General features: G+C 40.9%; 1 protein-coding gene across 3 annotated transcripts in view; it reads right to left on the minus strand.

Moving 5' to 3' along the window:
- megf11 (multiple EGF-like-domains 11) overlaps positions 1 to 20015 on the minus strand; it is a 153435-nt gene that overhangs the window by 86911 nt on the left and 46509 nt on the right. For all 3 annotated transcript variants that reach the window (XM_056254050.1, XM_056254060.1, XM_056254043.1), the window contains exons 4-5: positions 12438 to 12539; positions 11830 to 11930 (exon numbers count right to left, since the gene is read on the minus strand). In XM_056254050.1, coding sequence (XP_056110025.1) covers positions 11830 to 11930; positions 12438 to 12539 — 203 coding nt within the window. The remainder of the gene's footprint in view (positions 1 to 11829; positions 11931 to 12437; positions 12540 to 20015) is intronic.

Consider the following 20015-nt stretch of genomic DNA (forward strand, 5'->3'; position numbering starts at 1 on the left):
ACTGCTCTGATTCCGCCAGAATCAGCCAGTCGTCGATGTAGTTCAGAATACGTATGCCCTGAAGCCTGAGAGGGGCTAGAGCTGCATCCACGCATTTCGTGAACGTGCGGGGTGATAAAGCTAGACCGAAAGGAAGAACCCGATATTGGTATTCTTTGCCCCCGAAAGAAAACCTTAGGAACTTCCTGTGCTGAGGGAGGATGGAGACATGGAAGTAGGCGTCCTTCAGATCTATCGTGACAAACCAGTCCTCGGATCTGATTTGAGTCACGATCTGTTTGAGTGTCAGCATCTTGAACTTGAGTTTCTGTACTGAACGATTCAACAGACGAAGATCTAAAATGGGACGCAACCCCCCATCCTTTTTTGGAACAATGAAATAACGGCTGTAAAAACCCGACTCTCTGTCGGGTGAGTACACCTGTTCTATAGCTTCCTTTGCTAACAGGGCCTTTACCTCTTGCTCCATTACCAGAGCCTGCTCGGGATGCACCACTGTGGGCAGCACCCCGTTGTAACGAGGAGGACGAGAACCAAACTGGATTCTGTATCCTTTCTCTACAATCTGCAGGACCCAATGAGAAATATTCGGCAGAAGCTTCCACGCTGCCAGAAAATTTACTAAGGGAACCAGCCTCTCGAGGCTGGTCTCTGGTGTTATCGAGACAGCCAATTCCGGAGCCTGAAACATAATGGCAGGAACTACCTGAACTGGCCGCTCTAAGGCCCCCCTCAGAGGGCGCGAAACCGATGCTGTGCCGCAGCATAGCATCAGCGACTCGCTGGAGACCGCTGCGCCCTGAAGCACCAAGGGTGGCAGGGTTGGCAGAACGGTCTCGTGAGGACCCCGAAATGGAACGGGCACCGTATAATGAGGTGTACACCGCTCCACTTCGGTCGGGGCTGTCCTCACAGGCCTGATGCATGAACATCAGGACCTTTTTTTTTTTTTTTGAACCGAAGTCTTCTTCGCCTGAAGAACGGTCCTCAGATCCGGCTTCGACTTAGAAGACTTCGGTTGAGAGGGTTGCGTCCGTCTCCAGTCTCTACGTGGAGGTGCACGAGACGCAACACTCTCTTTCTGATGCACACGATATGATGAGCTCGACGGCTGGGGCTGCTCACGCCCAGCAGTCCCAGGGGGCTGGACCCGGCGAGGGAGAAACTTTTTAAAAACGTCCGCTTGCTTCTTTGACTCCTGAAATCTCTCGACGACCGCGTGGACTGCGTCGCCGAAGAGACCAGAAGGTACAAGCGGAGCATCTAATAAAAAAGCTCGATCTTTTTCTTTAATATCAGACAGATTTAACCATAAATGTCTCTCAGTAGCTACCAAGGCTGCCATAGACCGCCCAATTGCTCTGGCGGTCTCCTTAGTAGCCCTGAGAGAAAGATCGGTAGCCCGACGAAGTTCACGAATATCGTCATGACTGACTCCCTCACTACTATCCAGATCCCCCAGCAGGTCAGCTTGATAAGCCTGGAGCACTGCCATAGTATGCAGACATGCTCCAGCTTGACCTGCTGCCGTATAAGCTTTGCCCACTAACACCGAAGTGGCTTTAAGCGGTCTAGTGGGCAAAGCCGAGGCTTTCAGAGACGATGCAGGACCAGGGGAAAGATAACTGGCTAAATTCTCTTCCGCCTGGGGCATCGCCTCATAACCATACTCTTTCAGCCCTCTTATTCTCGAATAAGTGTTAACATGAGGGCTGAAAAGACGTGATGAATATGGTTTATCCCACGATTTAGAAATTTCATTGTGCAAATCGGGAAAAAATGGAAGCCCTCGTGGTGGAGATAATGTGGTGGAAGATAAAAAGCGTTCATCTAATTTGCTTTTGGGACGAGCGCCCTTCTTCTCAGATGGCCATTCAATATTTAACTTCTCTACAGCCCGCGACATAACATCCACCAGCTCATCATATGCTGGGGAAATAAATTGTGAATCTCTTTCCCCCATGTGTGTGCTTACACTCTCCACACTCATCGCATCAACCTCCTCGGAGGAAGAGCAATAAAGTAATGGAGGGCTCTCTCCCCGGGCGGAAGAAACCGCAGAGCGTGCTTCCGACACCGGGGAGAGAGCACTGGATCTCTCGGGTAAGGAAGGAGAAAGAGCCCTCGGACCCGTCTCCAACCCCTCCGAAAGATCCTTTTGCGATCCCCAGGAATGCATTCTCCGCGCTGCCTCAGCAGACGCGGGTCCTGATCCCTGTGGATCGCGAGCCTGCCCACTCTCTTTATCAAAGAGTGACAGGCGAGAGCGGAGCATGCGAAGCGGTAACATCTCACAATGCTGGCACTCAGCCCCCTCGAAGGCTGAGACCGCATGCTCCACTCCCAAACAAACGACACAAAGCTCGTGTGTGTCCCCACCCGTTAAATAACGCGGGCAGGGAGAAGCACACTGTTTGTACACTTGTTTAGTTTCCATCCTTTTCCGCAACAGACAACAGTAAATAGACAGAGACAAAATGACACAGATCGCTTGCTGAGACACAGAAGCTAATGCCGCGTTTCACCGGGTGAGCCTTTATCCCTTCCTGGTCATGACGTCACCCGCCCGTGACGCTCATTCTTTCCATTGGACTAGTTGACATTGATGCTCAGACGCATGCACGCTGGGGGCGTTCCCAAAGCGTCAAGTGACGCATCGCGAGTTCCCTCGAAAGGGAACCAAGGAAGCGGAGGTTAAATATAAGAAATATAAAAACAAATTGACAGGTATCATTAGAAAATGTAAACAGGATTATTACAATAAATTGTTAGATAGCAATAAGAATAATATTAAAGGTTTATGGAATATTTTAAATAGTTTAATCAGAAATAAAACTAGAATGAACAATTATCCACAATATTTTAGAGATGAGGACAACATTATAAATAATAAGAACTCAATAGTTAACAAATTTAATAAATTCTTTGTAGATGTTGGCCCGAATTTTGCTGCAAAAATTGCAAATGTTGAGACCTATAATTGTGAGCTAATAGACACAAATCCTAAGACATTGTTTATTAATCCTGTTGAGGAAAATGAGATATTGGACATTGTTGGAAGGTGTAAAAACAAAACCTCAACAGACCACTATGATATGGATATGAAGACCTTAAAATGTGTTATTGAAAGTATTTGTAAACCGTTAACATACATTTGTAACTTGTCATTGCAAACTGGCCAATTTCCTGATAGTATGAAAGTAGCAAAAGTGATTCCTCTGTTTAAGGCAGGGGATGAGCATCTCTTTACTAACTACAGGCCTGTTTCTCTTTTACCACAATTTTCAAAAATTTTAGAGAAGGTTTTTAATTCTAGACTAGATAGCTTTATAGAAAGAAACAAATTACTCTCAGACAATCAGTTTGGTTTTAGGAAAAATTGTTCAACTTCACATGCACTCTTTGATATAGTTGATGAAATAACGAATGCTGTTGATAATAAGAAATATGCAATAGGGTTATTTATTGACCTAAGTAAAGCTTTTGACACAATAAATTATGACATATTGATTAACAAACTGGAAAAGTATGGGATTAGAGGGGTAGCATTACAGTGGGTTACCAGTTACTTAAAAAATAGAAAACAATGTGTGACAATAGGAGATCATCAGTCGAGTTGTCAAGAAATTGTGTGCGGCTTACCTCAAGGTTCCATTCTGGGTCCAAAATTATTTAATATGTATATAAACGATATTTGTAAAACATCAAAAATACTGAGATTTATCTTGTTTGCAGACGATACAAATATTTTTGCATCGGGTGATGATTTACAACAACTGTGTCAAATTGTTACCTTGGAACTCAAACGTGTTAATATGTGGTTCAAACAAAACAAATTATCACTAAATTTGAGTAAAAGTAAAATGATGATATTTGGCAACAGTAACACCAATGCTCAGGAAGCAATCCAGATAGAGGGTGTTGTTATAGAGCGGGTGCATGAAATAAAATTTCTTGGAGTTATAATAGATGATAGAATTACTTGGAACTCTCACATTAAATATACCATCACTAAAATATCAAGAAGCATTTCTGTAATTGCTAAAGTAAAGCATATTTTAAATAGTAAAGCATTGCATACTTTATATTGTTCTTTGATCTTGCCTTATTTATATTATTGTTCTATGATATGGGGTAGCACTTATAAAAGTACATTAAGACCAATAGTAATGTTGCAAAAAAGAGTTATTCGATTAATTCATAAAGTAGGGTTTTTGGACCACACAAACTCACTATTTTTAAAATCTAAGATCATGAAGTTTTATGACATTGTTGAGTTCCAATCATTACAGATATTATACAAAGCAAGGCACAAATTGTTACCATGCCAAATACAAAAAAGGTTCCAAGAACGTACTGGTTATTATGATTTACGTGATGAATTAAACTTTAGGACGCAGAAACACAGCACAACTTTGAAAAGTTTTAGCCTTACAGTCAATGGGGTACAATTATGGAATAATTTGGAGATAGTGATAAAACGAAGTTCAAACATCAATCTTTTTAAATACAAATATAAACAAAAGATCTTTGAAAAGTATAGAGAAGAAGAAATGTTTTGTCATTAGGGGTACTTCTACCATGACCAGATACTTGTTGTCTTTTTTTTGTTGTTTTGTTGTTTTGCACTTTGTTTCCTTGAACCATTGTTAAATGAGACATTTTCTTGTATAACATTTTTTTTTGGGGGGGGGGGGGGCGCTTATAAGCTCTTTTGCTTCAGCTCTCTCCTTTTGAGCAGAATGGTTACTGCTCAAATAAATAAATAAATAAAAAAAATAAAAAAATTTCTAATATGCTGATTTGGTGCCAAAAAAACATTTGTGCTGCTCAATATTTTTGTGGAAACAGTGATTTTTTTTTCAGGATTCTTTGATGAATAGAAAGTTCAAAAGAACAGCATTTATTATACATTTTTGTAATATTTTATTATTTCAGTCTTTTTTGATCAATTTAATGTGCCTTTGCTAAATTAATCTTACTTACTCCAAACTTTGAATGGCAGTGTATCATGATTAAAAAAATTCAAATAAACCTGTTCATTTAAATTGTAATCATATTTCACAGTATTACTGTTTTTACTGTGTTTTTGATCAAGTAAATTCAGCCTTAATGAGATTAAGGGCCCTATCATACACCCGGCGCAATGCAGCGCCAAGCGCGACGCAAGTGTGTTTTGCAAGTTTCACGTCCTGCATAGTTGTTTAAATAGCAAATGCATTTGCGCCTATTTGTGCGCCCATGGGCACGCTAGTCTGAAAACGAGGTGTGTTGGGGCGCATTGTTGGCGCGTTGCTATTTTGAGGCTAGTTAGTAATGTGTGCCTATAGGCGGGTCCACAACGCGCGTACACTAGGGGTGGGGGGAAAAATCGATTCTTAGATGCATCGCGATGCGGACGTGGACGATTCTGAATCGATTCACAATTGTCAAAAATCGATTTTCAAAAAAAATAAAAAATTTTTAGATATATATTTATAATAACGTAATATTGACGGAACGCGAAAGACGGAACTCTGAAGCGCGGAAGTGCAGTGGCCGGACCGTCTGTGGCGTGCACGTAACAGACGCGGACGCGATGGCTGAGCGCCAAATCCAAACACCCTCCTCGTTAAAAGCTGACGTGTGGAAATATTTTGGCTTTTGAAGTTGAAGGGGGAAAGGAGCTGGACAAGAGCCACACTAGTTGTAAGCTTTGTAGAGTAAAACTAAAATATTTCGGAAACAAGACACATATGAGAAGCCATATGACACGTTTCCAGCCAGAGGAGGAAAAACACTCGGCTGTAACGTTACCGGTCGTTGTTATATTATTAATTTACTACAAATATGCTGCTGCTAGTTCAGACACACATGTATTTTCCTGTTGGTTCTTTGCAATGTTAATAAAATATATTGTACGTTAATTCTTTATGGGTCATTACTTTCTACTTTTAAAGCAAAGTATTTATAGTCACACACACACAAAAAAAAGATTCTGATAATCGATTTAGCATCGAATCGCAGCCCTCTGAATCGTAATCGAATCGAATCGTGAGGTGCCTAGAGATTCCCACCCCTAGCGTACACTCTGCTTATTACACACACAGGCACGCGCAGCAGCACACAAACTAGCCAAATATTAAAAATAAAAGGACTACAATGTAAAAGATTAATATTGTGTACATAAAGATATGGTGATCCAGCTTGTCCCGTATATGGTCTGCTTGCTTGCGTCTACCTCGCGCACGAGCAGATCCGTTTGCGCTCTGGAGACACGTTCAGTCTTTCCGCTTGCAGATTCCGTCATGTAAATAGCAATCCGCCATGGCGCGGGTGCAACTGGCTTTTAAAGGGAATGGGAGATGAGACTCTGGTTGGTTTATTTCACGTTATGCCCAAAACACACCCATTACTCATTAAGAGAATAGGGACAACTCTTTTAGACCATGCGCCGGGTGCGCCGACCATTTTTCCCGTCGTTAAACTAGCAAAAGTGCACTTGCGCCCTTGAGCTTTAGACCATGTGCTTAGATCGTTAAAATAGGGCCCTAAGAGACTTCTTTCAAAAACATAAAAAAAAAAAAACACCTTTTAACCGGTAATGTGTGTGTGTGTGTATATATAAATAGTTTCAGAATGAAAATAAACATCATTGTTCAAGCAAATAAAACATGCTCATATGAGTGAATTAATGTGTGTGCATGTTTTGATGCTGGCACACACTAAAGCTGGATGCAGTAGGTAAAGGATGAGGCAGGACTTTCACTCATTCCTGGCCAGCATGGCTATAGATTATCACTCTTTCAGTCTTTGACTGGGCCCTCAATATTGGACATAAGCACAGGAACGGGATGGGGAGAGGGAGAATCCCAAATACCCAGAGGATGGTGCTTAGAGCAGAAATGCTCCACACACAGAAAATGCTAAACCTGCCACTGGCAAATAATGCAGTATGGATTTACACAGCACTGAGAACTTGATATTCAAGCATGCCAGTTCTCCTCCAGCTTAAGAAAGAGTAAAAAAAACCTGTAGCATTTTCTGCTGACAAAGACATCAATTTGACTTCTTGAAATCAATGGAGCCATACAACGTGCTCAAAAGGGAGGTTAAAAAAAACTCTAGTGATGAAATGATTGATTTTTGTTACAATCAGCAATTTCTGATCAGACAACTGAGAAGAAATGCTAATTTGTCACATCTTTTCAGGAAATTAATTTATGTGACGTATGTGAAAGGATAAAGAGTGCCTTTTCCCAAGAGCTGAATTGATGTTCGTGTCTATAATACTTCAGAAAATAGCTCCTGCATTTTAATTAAAGTTCAATGAATCTTCTTTCTTCTACACAAGAAAAAGACTATGTCTGCAAGCTCTAGTGAAACATTATGTTTTTCATTTTGATAAAGAGCTAATCTCATTACACAGTGGCGTTATCATACCGTTTAACAATAGAGCTAATTGTAATTGTCATGCATTATTACACTGAATACTCATCAGGCCAAATAATTGAACATACCATTTGACAATCAGTCAATCAATCAACACATTAAATAATCCAAGTTTATTACTGTATGCATCTACTATAATGTATTTGTTATATGTACTACTAATATGAACTTATTAATAATAAAACTAAAAAAGATTTCAAAATCAAACACGATCTTATCTAATCCATCATTAAAACTAAGATGAGAAATCTACTTTGCGATGGATGGTGCATGGGACTTTATTAGAGCAACTTATCCTCCAGCAAGAAGCTGCAGCATGCACATATCATCATTAATACTGCATCACTAACTATTTGAGACTCTTCTGACCAGATGGTGTAAACTGTTTTGGCTCCATGTAGTTTGGCTCCAAGAAAAGTCATTGCAGCTCAGTATGAGCAAGGTCTCTTCCTCAACATTAAATGCACAATTCACACATGCAAAACAGTGCTAGTGTTACAATATGGCAGGAATAAACTCATTGGCTAAAGGTTCTGTGTTAGAAAGCATACAGTCACTACCGAAGATTTTCTTTTAAGCCCACTGAGAGTTTGGGATTTAAAGGTGGAGTACATGCGGGTTAAAGGAATAGTTAAAATTTACTTAAAAATTTAAATTCTGTCATCATTTACTCTCCTTCAAGTTGTTTTAAACCTGTATGAATTTCTTTCTTCCGCTGAACACAAAGGAAGATATTTTGAAGAATGTCGGTAACCAAACACTTGATGGACCCCACTGGCTTCGATAGTCCATCAACTGTCTGGTTACCAACATTCTTCAAAATATCCATTGTTTTCAGCAGGAGAAAGAAATTCATACAGGTTTGAAACAACTTGAGGGTGAGTAAATGAAGACAGAATTTTAATTTTTAAGTGCACTATTCCTTTGAATGACTCGAATGTTACGGGCACCTCACTATGGGCACAGAAAACAACCTGCAAACATGTCACCTTCAAAGCAACTAGGCTGTGTTGGTTTAGGCCATTAATGAATGATGTCTTTAAAATGCAGCTAATGCACATGGGACTGATTCTACTAAGAAAGCGGCTCATAAAAGGCACACATGCAAGGATAAACCCTGAGGTGTTTGAGATTGAGAAGAAAAGCGAAAAGCAAAGATTCACATATATGTAATGAAAATGGCTTTAATACCTTCTCTTGTCCCTGCGAAGTGAACATAGCTAGTTCCACAAAGCTCTTAATCCTGCCACTGAGAGCAGAAGGATTATATACAGAGCAGATACAGCAACAAGAAAAAAACCTACCTCCACATAAAATCCACATACCTCTCTAAGGTGTCCACACGATCGCACAAAAACACCTAATTATACTTTTTGCTGTAAAATTACATTCAATGGTCAAATTATACACAGAAATCAAATAAAGTCAGCAAAAAAATATGAACTATTGAACTATTTACTAAATCTCTAACAAATAGGCATATGTCCACAAATGAAATAAAAAAGGAAGTAATTATCAATCAATGCCAAAAACAGGTTGAGAAAATTGGGAAAAAGGGAAGTAAAACAGCTAACACACAGCATCTAGTGGTTTACTACTTTTATAAAACTATTACAACAACATAATCAAAGAAAATGTTCAATAAATAATTGTTTTTTTTTTTAATAATCACAATAAACAATTCTTCTGTCAAGTAATTCAGTTCATTAGCCTGAAAGTAGACTGTTCATGGTTGCGTGCAAGGCACAGTAGCATCTTTCTGCATGAACAACAGAGTGAGAATAAAATTGAAGTGCATATACCGACTATTGTACACTAGTTTCAAACATGGCTTGTCCGATCAAATCTGCTTTTATAAAGAATGTTTTGTTAAACTCCATGTGCAGCTATGTTTTAAACAGCACAGAGGCAATAAACGTAGCTTGAGGTCACTGAGGGAAAAAAAGATGTCTACCATCTTCTTCACAGATGGTGTGGTTCCATTACAGCAGCAACTGTTAACATGAAATTGTTGCAGCTATTGTGTGGTAATGAGAACATTATTGATTATTGTCATTGCCTTCTTCCACTCAAACCACCAGACAATGTCAAAACTGATCCCTATCCCAGCTGCACCTAATCCCATGGTTGTTAGTAGTGCCTTTAGGCTACAGGCAGAGCTGGACACAATCCCACTCAATAAGGACAGAAACATGAGATCAACTTTATCTTCAACAGACCATGGTCACTCGCAATCAGCCACAAAAAAAAAATTCTTGTTACTAAAGGTCATTGTTGAAACCTCTTCCTTTCTACACTGACCTTTAGTAACGAAAGAACAACATCTGGTGAACAAGCTGTTGATTTCCATTTTTTTTGCTCTTATTGTTCACGATTCTAATTTTCATTCAAAGAAAATTCAAGAAGATTGGGTCAATTGCAATATTAGTATAATTAGTACAGGAATAGTACACCAAAATAAAACATTTGATCTTCAACTACTCACGCTCATTGTTCTCAACCTTTCTTTATTTTCTTTCTTCTGTGCAATTCAAATTGAAAAAATTTGAAAAATATTCAGGTTTCTCTTCTTCATAGAATGAAAGTGGATGGCAATTAGGGATCTCAAATAAATAAATAAATAAATTCATATTATATATAAATTATATAAATCACCATAAAAGTAGGAAAAGAAAAAAAGAAGGTTAAATCATTACTCACAGAAAATGTACTTTCATTGCATGGAGAGGAGCAGTTTGGACATTCTGCTTTAAATAACTTCTTTTGTGTTCTAAGAAAGAAACAGGTCTCGAAAAGTACGATGGTAAGTAAATAACAGAATTCTAGTTTATAGATTAATGAATTATTTCAAAGCTAAAAAGAGAAACAGTGTGAGCAAACATCAATTAAATCACTGCTTGAAACATCAAATTGCTCAATGCCTGCTGTCAAGAGAGCAAGGTGTGAAACAGTAAAATTAAAAATGTCCTTGGATCATAAAAAGTGTTTTCTGTGGCATATGTAAATGACTAAGCTTTTAAATCAAACTACAAAGACTGACAATGCCGGTTGGGTCCCTGTGACATGATGACAGAAAAACAGCTGCTGGGTCTCGGCTTGTTCCATAGTAAAATGGAAAACTCTTTTTGATATGGTGAAATTAAAATTAAAATTAATTATGAATTAGTGTGACTTCATAAAACAGCATTGCGGGTTTGTAATCAGCATTTAAACGGACCACACCATCTGTGGCTTATCCTCTTTTCTTCATATTATTGAACTGAAGATAATTTTTATGATTCCTGCAGAGCTGGATATCAGTGTCCCATATCAGGACTTAATGTAGTCTGTTAAATATGTTCATTCTCATTGGAATCCATTTACAACGCTCAGGCTGAAGAATTACATGACATTATGCATATTAATGTCAAGATGCTTTAAGAGTGGACATACAGTTGGCACAGAATACATTTATCACAATCTTACATATTTAGAACCTAAATACGTGACCACAGGTCAGTGTTACAAGATGAAGAAAAGCCATCCACCCAGGAACAGACATCCATCAGAAAGCCTGTCCCACCCTCTTGTTAATAATGCCGAGTAGCTGTGAGGACATCAAATCCCATTTGCTCTTAAGCTACGTGCGTTGATTTTTATCCCCTCCCTGGAGCTCGGTAAGACTGTCATTTACCTCATCACCTTGACACGGTCCTGTGCGAGGTCCTTTCACACAGAGATTTTTGCATATTGTCAAACAACTGCTGAACCGTGCGAGCCAAAGGTCTGAGCTGACTGACAGGATTCGTTCACTTGTGATTAAAACACATTAAAGAATAATGAGTCTGGCCAACACAATAACCAATCTTGAGAAACAAAACACACATTTACAGTCTTGGCAGTGTGAAAAGACAATAAACTAATATAAAAGCTGACAGTTTTGACATTCATTGCTCATAAAATAATCTCTAAATCTATCAATCAGGCCACAGCTAGGGAAAGTTGTTATTTCCTTAATTAGCGTGTTATCTCCAGAACGAGAGGAATTAGGACAATGTATTTGCAGTGAATCACTCAAGATTCTTTTTTCTAAAAAATGAGCGATAACTGAATGCTATTAACGGCGTTGTAATGGCGTACTGGCAGTGTTAAAACTGAATATATGAGCAAACCCAATATGTGTAGGACCAGTAATGAAAGGCACAAATTATGCCTGAAATATGCAGTTGCAAAAATGCCTCAAAGATGGCTGAGATTTTGATGAATGCTTCTGGAGGAAGGAGCAGGGTTCAAGGCTTAAGAGGACATCGCTCAAGCAGATGAATGCTTTTATTGTGCTCATAACCACTTGCAAGAAAGAGAAATTGAACTGTGCTGATTTAAGAGGAAATAAGCGAGCAAAATATTAAAGACACTCACGGACACACAAGTCTCCACTCTCAAAGTAGCCAGGACAGCACTGTGAACGGCGACGGTACATGGTCCTCACCCCACGCCGATAAGCTGTCTTGTAGCTGGTTCTGAGATGGAAAAAACGTACACGTACACACAAGAGAAAGCATGAACATCAATAACCCGGTTGGTGAACTCCACAAGGACAGATACAAGGACATTAGGACATTTCTATTTGTCTAGTAATCCTAGCCAAGCCCTAAAGGTGGAAAGAGGAGAAATAAACATAATTAAAGTGAGTTAAGGAAAAGTTTCTGTGCTAGTTGAAGGACATCTCGCCTCTGAATGCTACATTGCAGCACAGTGACTCATTGGGCCCACAGCTTTTAGCAGGGACACTGACGATAAAGTCTTTAATGCAGCAATTAAAACCAATGTAATGTCGGATGACAGTCAAATGGCCATTTCCATCCCGACTCTGACCACTACAATCACGGCTGGTAACATTAACTCTCGGTGATAAAGACACTGGCACACCGGCATCTTAATTTTTATGTGTCTAGTGGGAGAGTGCTGCTTGTTGCCATGGAGCTGAATTGTGACAACTGCAGATCAAAGGTCAGGGTCACGCTCACCTGTGTCTGGTGCATTTAAACCAATTGAGGATGTCGGTGCATCTGGTGTAGTAGATCTGGTCAAAAGGATGAGCATAGGACTCTTGAACAGTCACTGCGTAGCTGAGAGAGGGAAAGACCAAAAAGAAATTTCAATCTCTTACTTATGCAATGATCTTTTTTTCCCTTTAAAAAACCCAAAACATTTAGGCCAGTATTTGTTTTTTTTACATGAAGACCAATACAATATTCAAAGGTGATTAAAATATATGATTATATTTTTCCAAAATTATTTATTAACAGAAATTGGGAGTGTAGATGTGACCCTAGACCACAAAAGCAGTCTTATATGTCAATTTTCTTAAATTGAGATTTATACATCACCTGAAAGCTGAATAAATAAGCTTTCCATTGATGTGTGGTTTGTTAGGATAGGATATTATATAGGACAATATTTGGCCGAGATACAACTATTTGAAATCGGGAATCTGAGGGTGCAAAAAATCTAAATATTGAGAAAATCGCCTTTAAAGGTTTCCATTTCTGTTGGCGATTGTGCTGCATCCACTTACAAAAATAAAATTGATATATTTAAGGTAGGAAATTTACTAAATATCTTCATGGATCATGATCTTTACTTATATAATGATTTTTGGCATAAAAGAAAAATCGATAATTTTGACCCATACACTGTGTTACGGTACGTGGTGGTAGGAAGGACGAGAAGACGAGGAGGAACAGGTAACAAGGATTTAATCATAAAACACAGGAGTAACACAACGCACGCTACACATTAACGAGAACGGACAAGGAATGAGGGAGAACACAGGGTTTAAATACACAGGGAACAGATTGGGGAAACAAGGCACAGCTGGGGCAAATTAACTAGACACAGGTGAAGGAACTGAACAGAAACGAGGAGCGGGAAAACTAACACAGGACTAAACCAAATACACAATGAACGGGGGGAAACTCAGGACACACATGTAACATAACGCCCCCTCCAAAAAGGCGCGTCCTCGCGCCGTATAACTTCAATAGGGGTGGAGGGGCGGGCGCCCTGGAGGCTGACGAGGGCGTGGTCTACCCTGAGCAGGAAGCCTCCAGGGCGGAGCAGGCTGGTCAGGGGGCCATGGCGGAGTAGGAGACCACCCCTCGGGCGGTCCTGGCGGAGAATCCCCTTCGGGCGGCCATGGCGGAGAATCCCCTTCGGGCGGCCATGGCGGAGAATCCCCTTCGGGCGGCCATGGCGGAGAATCCCCTTCGGGCGGCCATGGCGGAGAATCCCCTTCGGGCGGCCATGGCGGAGACGCACCTACGGGCGGCCATGGCGGAGACGCACCTTTGGGCGGCCATGGCGGAGACGCACCTTCAGGTGGCCCATATCCCCCCCCCAAAACTTTCTTGGGGGGAATCACAGGCTCTGGGACAGGCTCTGGGACGTGGACAGTCTCTGGGTGGGCAGACGGGACGTGGAAAGTCTCTGGCTGGGCTAGCGTGCAGGTAAGCTCAGGCTCGGCAGGCGTGCAGGTAAGCTCAGGCTCGGCAGGTAAGCTCAAGCTTTTGGCAGGCGTGCAGGTAAGCTCAGGCTCGGCAGGCGTGCAGGTAAGCTCAGGCTCGGCAGGGCTGCAGGGAAGCTCAGGCTCGGCAGGGCTGCAGGGAAGCTCAGGCTCGGCAGGCGTGCAGGGAAGCTCAGGCTCGGCAGGGCTGCAGGGAAGCTCAGGCTCGGCAGGCGTGCAGGTAAGCTCAGGCTCGGCAGGGCTGCAGGGAAGCTCAGGATCGGCAGGGCTGCAGGGAAGCTCAGGATCGGCAGGGCTGCAGGGAAGCTCAGGATCGGCAGGGCTGCAGGGAAGCTCAGGATCGGCAGGGCTGCAGGGAAGCTCAGGATCGGCAGGGCTGCAGGGAAGCTCAGGATCGGCAGGCGTGCAGGTAAGCTCAGGCTCGGCAGGGCTGCAGGGAAGCTCAGGCTCGGCAGGGCTGCAGGGAAGCTCAGGATCGGCAGGGCTGCAGGGAAGCTCAGGATCGGCAGGGCTGCAGGGAAGCTCAGGATCGGCAGGGCTGCAGGGAAGCTCAGGATCGGCAGTGCTGCAGGGAAGCTCAGGATCGGCAGGGCTGCAGGGAAGCTCAGGATCGGCAGTGCTGGACGGGACCAGCGGAGAAGGTTCGGCTGGGCTGGACTGAACCAGCAATGAGGGCTCGGCTGGGCTGGACGGAACCAGCGGTGAGGGCTCGGCTGGGCTGGACGGGACCAGCGGAGAAGGTTCGGCTGGGCTGGACTGAACCAGCAATGAGGGCTCAGCTGGGCTGGACGGAACCAGCGGTGAGGTCTCGGCTGGGCTGGATGGAACCAGCGGTGAAGGGGGCTTTGTGCTGGACGGGACCAGCGGCGAAGGATCAGCGGGCTTTGCTGGATCCTGGGTGAGGATGGACGACGTGGCGAAGATGGCTGGAGCCATCACTGGAGTGACGGTGATGCGGAGACCTCTCTCAAACATAATCCTGACGAGGTAGTCAGTCAGGTCATGGCCAGCCAAATCCATCTTGTAAAGGTCCGTTCTTCTGTTACGGTACGTGGTGGTAGGAAGGACGAGAAGACGAGGAGGAACAGGTAACAAGGATTTAATCATAAAACACAGGAGTAACACAACGCACGCTACACATTAACGAGAACGGACAAGGAATGAGGGAGAACACAGGGTTTAAATACACAGGGAACAGATTGGGGAAACAAGGCACAGCTGGGGCAAATTAACTAGACACAGGTGAAGGAACTGAACAGAAACGAGGAGCGGGAAAACTAACACAGGACTAAACCAAATACACAATGAACGGGGGGAAACTCAGGACACACATGTAACACACTGTTTTGTTGGCTATTGTCACAAATATACCCGTGCAACTTAAGACTGGTTTTGTGGTCCAGGGTCACATATGTTAAATTAATTAAACTATTTATTTTGTGATTCTATAAGATTCAAGATTTTGTATGTTTTCCAATAAAAATAATAGTTATTGAGGGGGGGGGGGATAAATATATTTTAGTTTACATCTTGATTTTAGTTTGTTGCATTCTAATGAAGTTTTATTACATTTTTTAAATAAAATTGTATAATTATGTCAACCTGTTGCCTCCTTGGAAGTTTTTAAAATCACGTTAAAATATATTAAGTTACAGGGTCAATTAATAAAGGTAGATTTCAACCAAAACACAATTTTATTGCGGCATTTGGGGAAGTTTTTTATTTCATAAAATGTATATGTAACAACTGACCCAATATATGGCTTGATACCAGCACATTTTTGTGGTAAGTCCATTAATTGCATAATTGTTCATTTATACACTTTTGTAAAAAATCCTATAATTGGCTGTTTAATGGCAGGAATCTTGCCATGAGGACTTAAAATTTCCCAAACGTGATTATGTTGCTGAGAAACAAAGAATTTGCTGGAAGTATCAAGTTTATAATCAACTATATTGTGAAATTACTGTAATCCAAGAAACAAAACCATTAAATACTTAATATTCAGAGATGTATCCATCTATTTAGCTTGAAGTTCAAAACAACTTGTTATCTCAAATAACGTGACAAGCATAATGTTTCCCTTCAAAAGCTACAGTAACTCTAGGAAAAACAAGATGTATTATCACAATATCCATAAAAAAAAACATTACAAATGTATTGCCAACAAAATGACATAAAAGCTCCGAAATATTCTTTCAGGAAACCAATGCTGAAACTCATTCATCTCTGTAGCCCTCTGTCCTCCTCTCTGCAGAGGCAATCGCTCCTGCTTATTTGTCATAACTGATAACACCCTTTACAAATAATCATTTTTCAAGCAATAGGTTCAATCAAAACAGATTGTTCTAGTCAACTGAATGCTGTTCTGCCTGTTTTATTTTAGCAACATATCCTTACTCTCTCTCCCGACTCACATACACACACTACAAGGTTGATAATAAGAACATCAATATTGTTCTGTGTGTTTAGTGACTAAACCTAATACCTGTAGGCAAGTGTAACCAGATCAACACTCCCAAACACAATCCTTTACATCCCTTCAACTGTGCCATTAAAAGTGAATACAGTCAATACAGGAACAAACAAATGTAGATCCTCTAAATCTCTGAGATAACAGAGCTGAAATACACATTGTGTGTGTTTTGCGACTGATTCATATAGCTTGTAAACACATCCTTTTTGTCATCCCAGAAGGGGCAAAAGTTTATCCACAGTTGTTCATCAAGTATCCATTCAAGTATTATGTACCATCAACACAACAAATAAGGCCATAATACTTCAATATGTAATATTCTGACAAGTATCCATTTTGAATAACATTTTATCTCAGAAAACATACAAACACTGATGGGGAACCACCTAACTCAGCAACGCTACTGTCTTGACAAAATTTTTCTGTAGCTCATCTGTTTTCAAAATGGTGTCATTTTTGTTCTTGTAATAAGCTATTTTTTGCAGCAAGTAGTGATGATCATCTTGGCAAAACACAGCAAAATCATATTTTCACATTTTATTGGCACTGTTCTTTGGGCACTTATCAGAATACATACAGTACAGCTTTACAACTGAGTGAACAGAATCAGTAATCAAATGCATTGGAATGTCCAAGGACAGTGAATCAGTTTGTTTGGACTGTTCAAAAAAATGTACTGTTCAAAACAATTCACCAATTCTAGCCCCACCTAATATTAAAGTCCCTGTAAAGGCAATTCTTAATTTTTTTTTTGCTAAAACATATTACAAAGATTGTGAACTGTGAAGTACTGAATTGTGGAGTTAGACCGTTAAACAGTTTTTCACCATTGCTATTTCCCGGATTTTTTGGGCGGGGCTAAAACGGGGCTCGATGACGCACTGGAGCCCCTGAGCTCCTGGACACGCCCCTACTTGATGACGCACTGAGGCCACTGAGGCTGGCCCCTCCCCTAACAACAGATTACATTCGCATTAGTTCGCCACTCAATCGCGAGTTACTGTCAGTACTATTAGTTACTATATCTATGGTTACTACAGCCTACAGTTTGCTAGCTAGCTATGCCTTTATGGAATGCCAAAGCTGACTTAATTAAAAATAAATAAATACATAAATAAATATACGAAGAAATGTAAAAAAGCAAAAATACATATCATCATCATATATGTCAAGTTCTTAATATTAATCGATAAACTACTCAGTTATAATTATAATAAGGCACTATGGCTGTTATCAGTAAAATAAAATTAACTGAATAAATGAATAATAGACTTATTCATTTATTTTTAACATTAATCTCATAACGACTTTTATGCAATTGTAATTGCAGTGTAAAAGCATTCTCCCTCTGTATTAAGATTTTGACTTTTAATGACTTAATGACTTTTGTTAATTTTATTTTACTGATAACAGCCATAGTGCCTTATTATAATTATAACTGAGTAGTTTATCGATTAATATTAAGAACTTGACATATATGATGATGTATAGCCTACCTATTTAATAAGGTTTGGGTAGATACAAAATCAATTTATAGGGGGAAATATCACCACGACCATGGGCACTTGCTGTTTGAATGGGCATGATGATGCTTCTGTCCTCCACTGCATGGCGTGAGATGCGTGGCTCATTAGCTGCGTTTACATGAGCCCCTTTTGTTTGATTTAAGAATAATTCCAAATTAATGACTTGTGATTAATCAGTATCTAAGAGCAGCATCTATGAAATATGGGTTGTGTTTTAAGCATTTGAATTGTCAACTGTTATGCATACGAAATTATGAAACGCGAATGTAAACCGTGTATTGAGTCGCGTTTCAAACTCATTGATTAATATGCTTGCGTAGGAGTCAGTGAAATCTGCGCTGGTTTCTCTCCGCGTTCTGTGCTGGTGTGCGAGTCTCATCGACAATAAACGCAAGCTCTTATCAGCCCTATCCACCGCGTTTACATTGTTATTAATAGTAGATACTTTCATGAGCTTCTGCTATCATAAGTGTCTGCTATCAGACCCGTTGAAGTGCAGTTTCTGTTCATGTGTGCTATCTGTGTTAACCCTATATAGCCTACCCTACATACAGTTAGGGTGATATACAGGTCCTTCTAAAAAAAATTAGCATATTGTGATAAAGTTCATTATTTTCCATAATGTAATGATAAAAATTAAACTTTCATATATTTTAGATTAATTGCACACCAACTGAAATATTTCAGGTCTTTTATTGTTTTAATACTGATGATTTTGGCATATAGCCCATTAAAACCCAAAATTCCTGTCTCAAAAAATTAGCATATCATGAAAAGGGTCTCTAAACAAGCTATTAACCTAATCATCTGAATCAACTAATTAACTCTAAACACCTGCAAAAGATTACTGAGGCTTTTAAAAACTCCCAGCCTGTTTCATTACTCAAAACCGCAATCATGGGTAAGACTGCCGACCTGACTGCTGTCCAGAAGGCCATCATTGACATCCTCAAGCAAGAGGGTGAGACAGAAAGAAATTTCTGAACAAATAGGCTGTTCCCAGAGTGCTGTATCAAGACACCTCAGTGGGAAGTCTGTCGGAAGGAAAAAGTGTGGCAAAAAACGCTGCACAACGTGCACAACGAGAAGAGGTGACCGGACCCTGAGGAAGATTGTGGAGAAGGACCGATTCCAGACCTTGGGGGACCTGCGGAAGCAGTGGACTGAGTCTGGAGTAGAAACATCCAGAGCCACCGTGCACAGGCATGTGCAGGAAATGGGCTACAGGTGCCGCATTCCCCAGGTCAAGCCACTTTTGAACCAGAAACAGCGGCAGAAGCGCCTGACCTGGGCTACAGAGAAGCAGCACTGGACTGTTGTTCAGTTTTGCATGTCATTCGGAAATCAAGGTGCCAGAATCTGGAGGAAGACTGGGGAGAAGGAAATGCCAAAATGCCTGAAGTCCAGTGTCAAGTACCCACAGTCAGTGATGGTCTGGGGTGCCATGTCAGCTGCTGGTGTTGGTGCACTGTTTTATCAAGGGCAGGGTCAATGCAGCTAGCTATCAGGAGATTTTGGAGCACTTCATGCTTCCATCTGCTGAAAAGCTTTATGGAGATGAAGATTTCATTTTTCAGCACGACCTGGCACCTGCTCACAGTGCCAAAACCACTGGTAAATGGTTTACTATGCTCAATTGGCCTGCCAACTCTCCTGACCTGAACCCCATAGAGAATCTGTGGGATATTGTGAAGAGAAAGTTGAGAGACGCAAGACCCAACACTCTGGATGAGCTTAAGGCCGCTATCGAAGCATCCTGGGCCTCCATAAAACCTCAGCAGTGCCACAGGCTGATTGCCTCCAAGCCACGCCGCATTGAAGCAGTCATTTCTGCAAAAGGATTCCCGACCAAGTATTGACTATTGAGTGCATAACTGAACATAATTATTTGAAGGTTGACTTTTTTTTTTGTATTAAAAACACTTCTTTTAATGGTCGGATGAAATATGCTAATTTTTTTAGACAGGAATTTGGGGTTTTCATGAGCTGTATGCCAAATTCATCAGTATTAAAACAATAAAAGACCTGAAATATTTCAGTTGGTGTGCAATGAATCTTAAATATATGAAAGTTTAAT

This window comes from Rhinichthys klamathensis, unplaced genomic scaffold, assembly GCF_029890125.1.
Source record: "Rhinichthys klamathensis goyatoka isolate OS25496 unplaced genomic scaffold, OSU_Roscu_1.1 h1tg000005l_1, whole genome shotgun sequence".
NCBI lineage: Eukaryota > Metazoa > Chordata > Actinopteri > Cypriniformes > Leuciscidae > Rhinichthys > Rhinichthys klamathensis.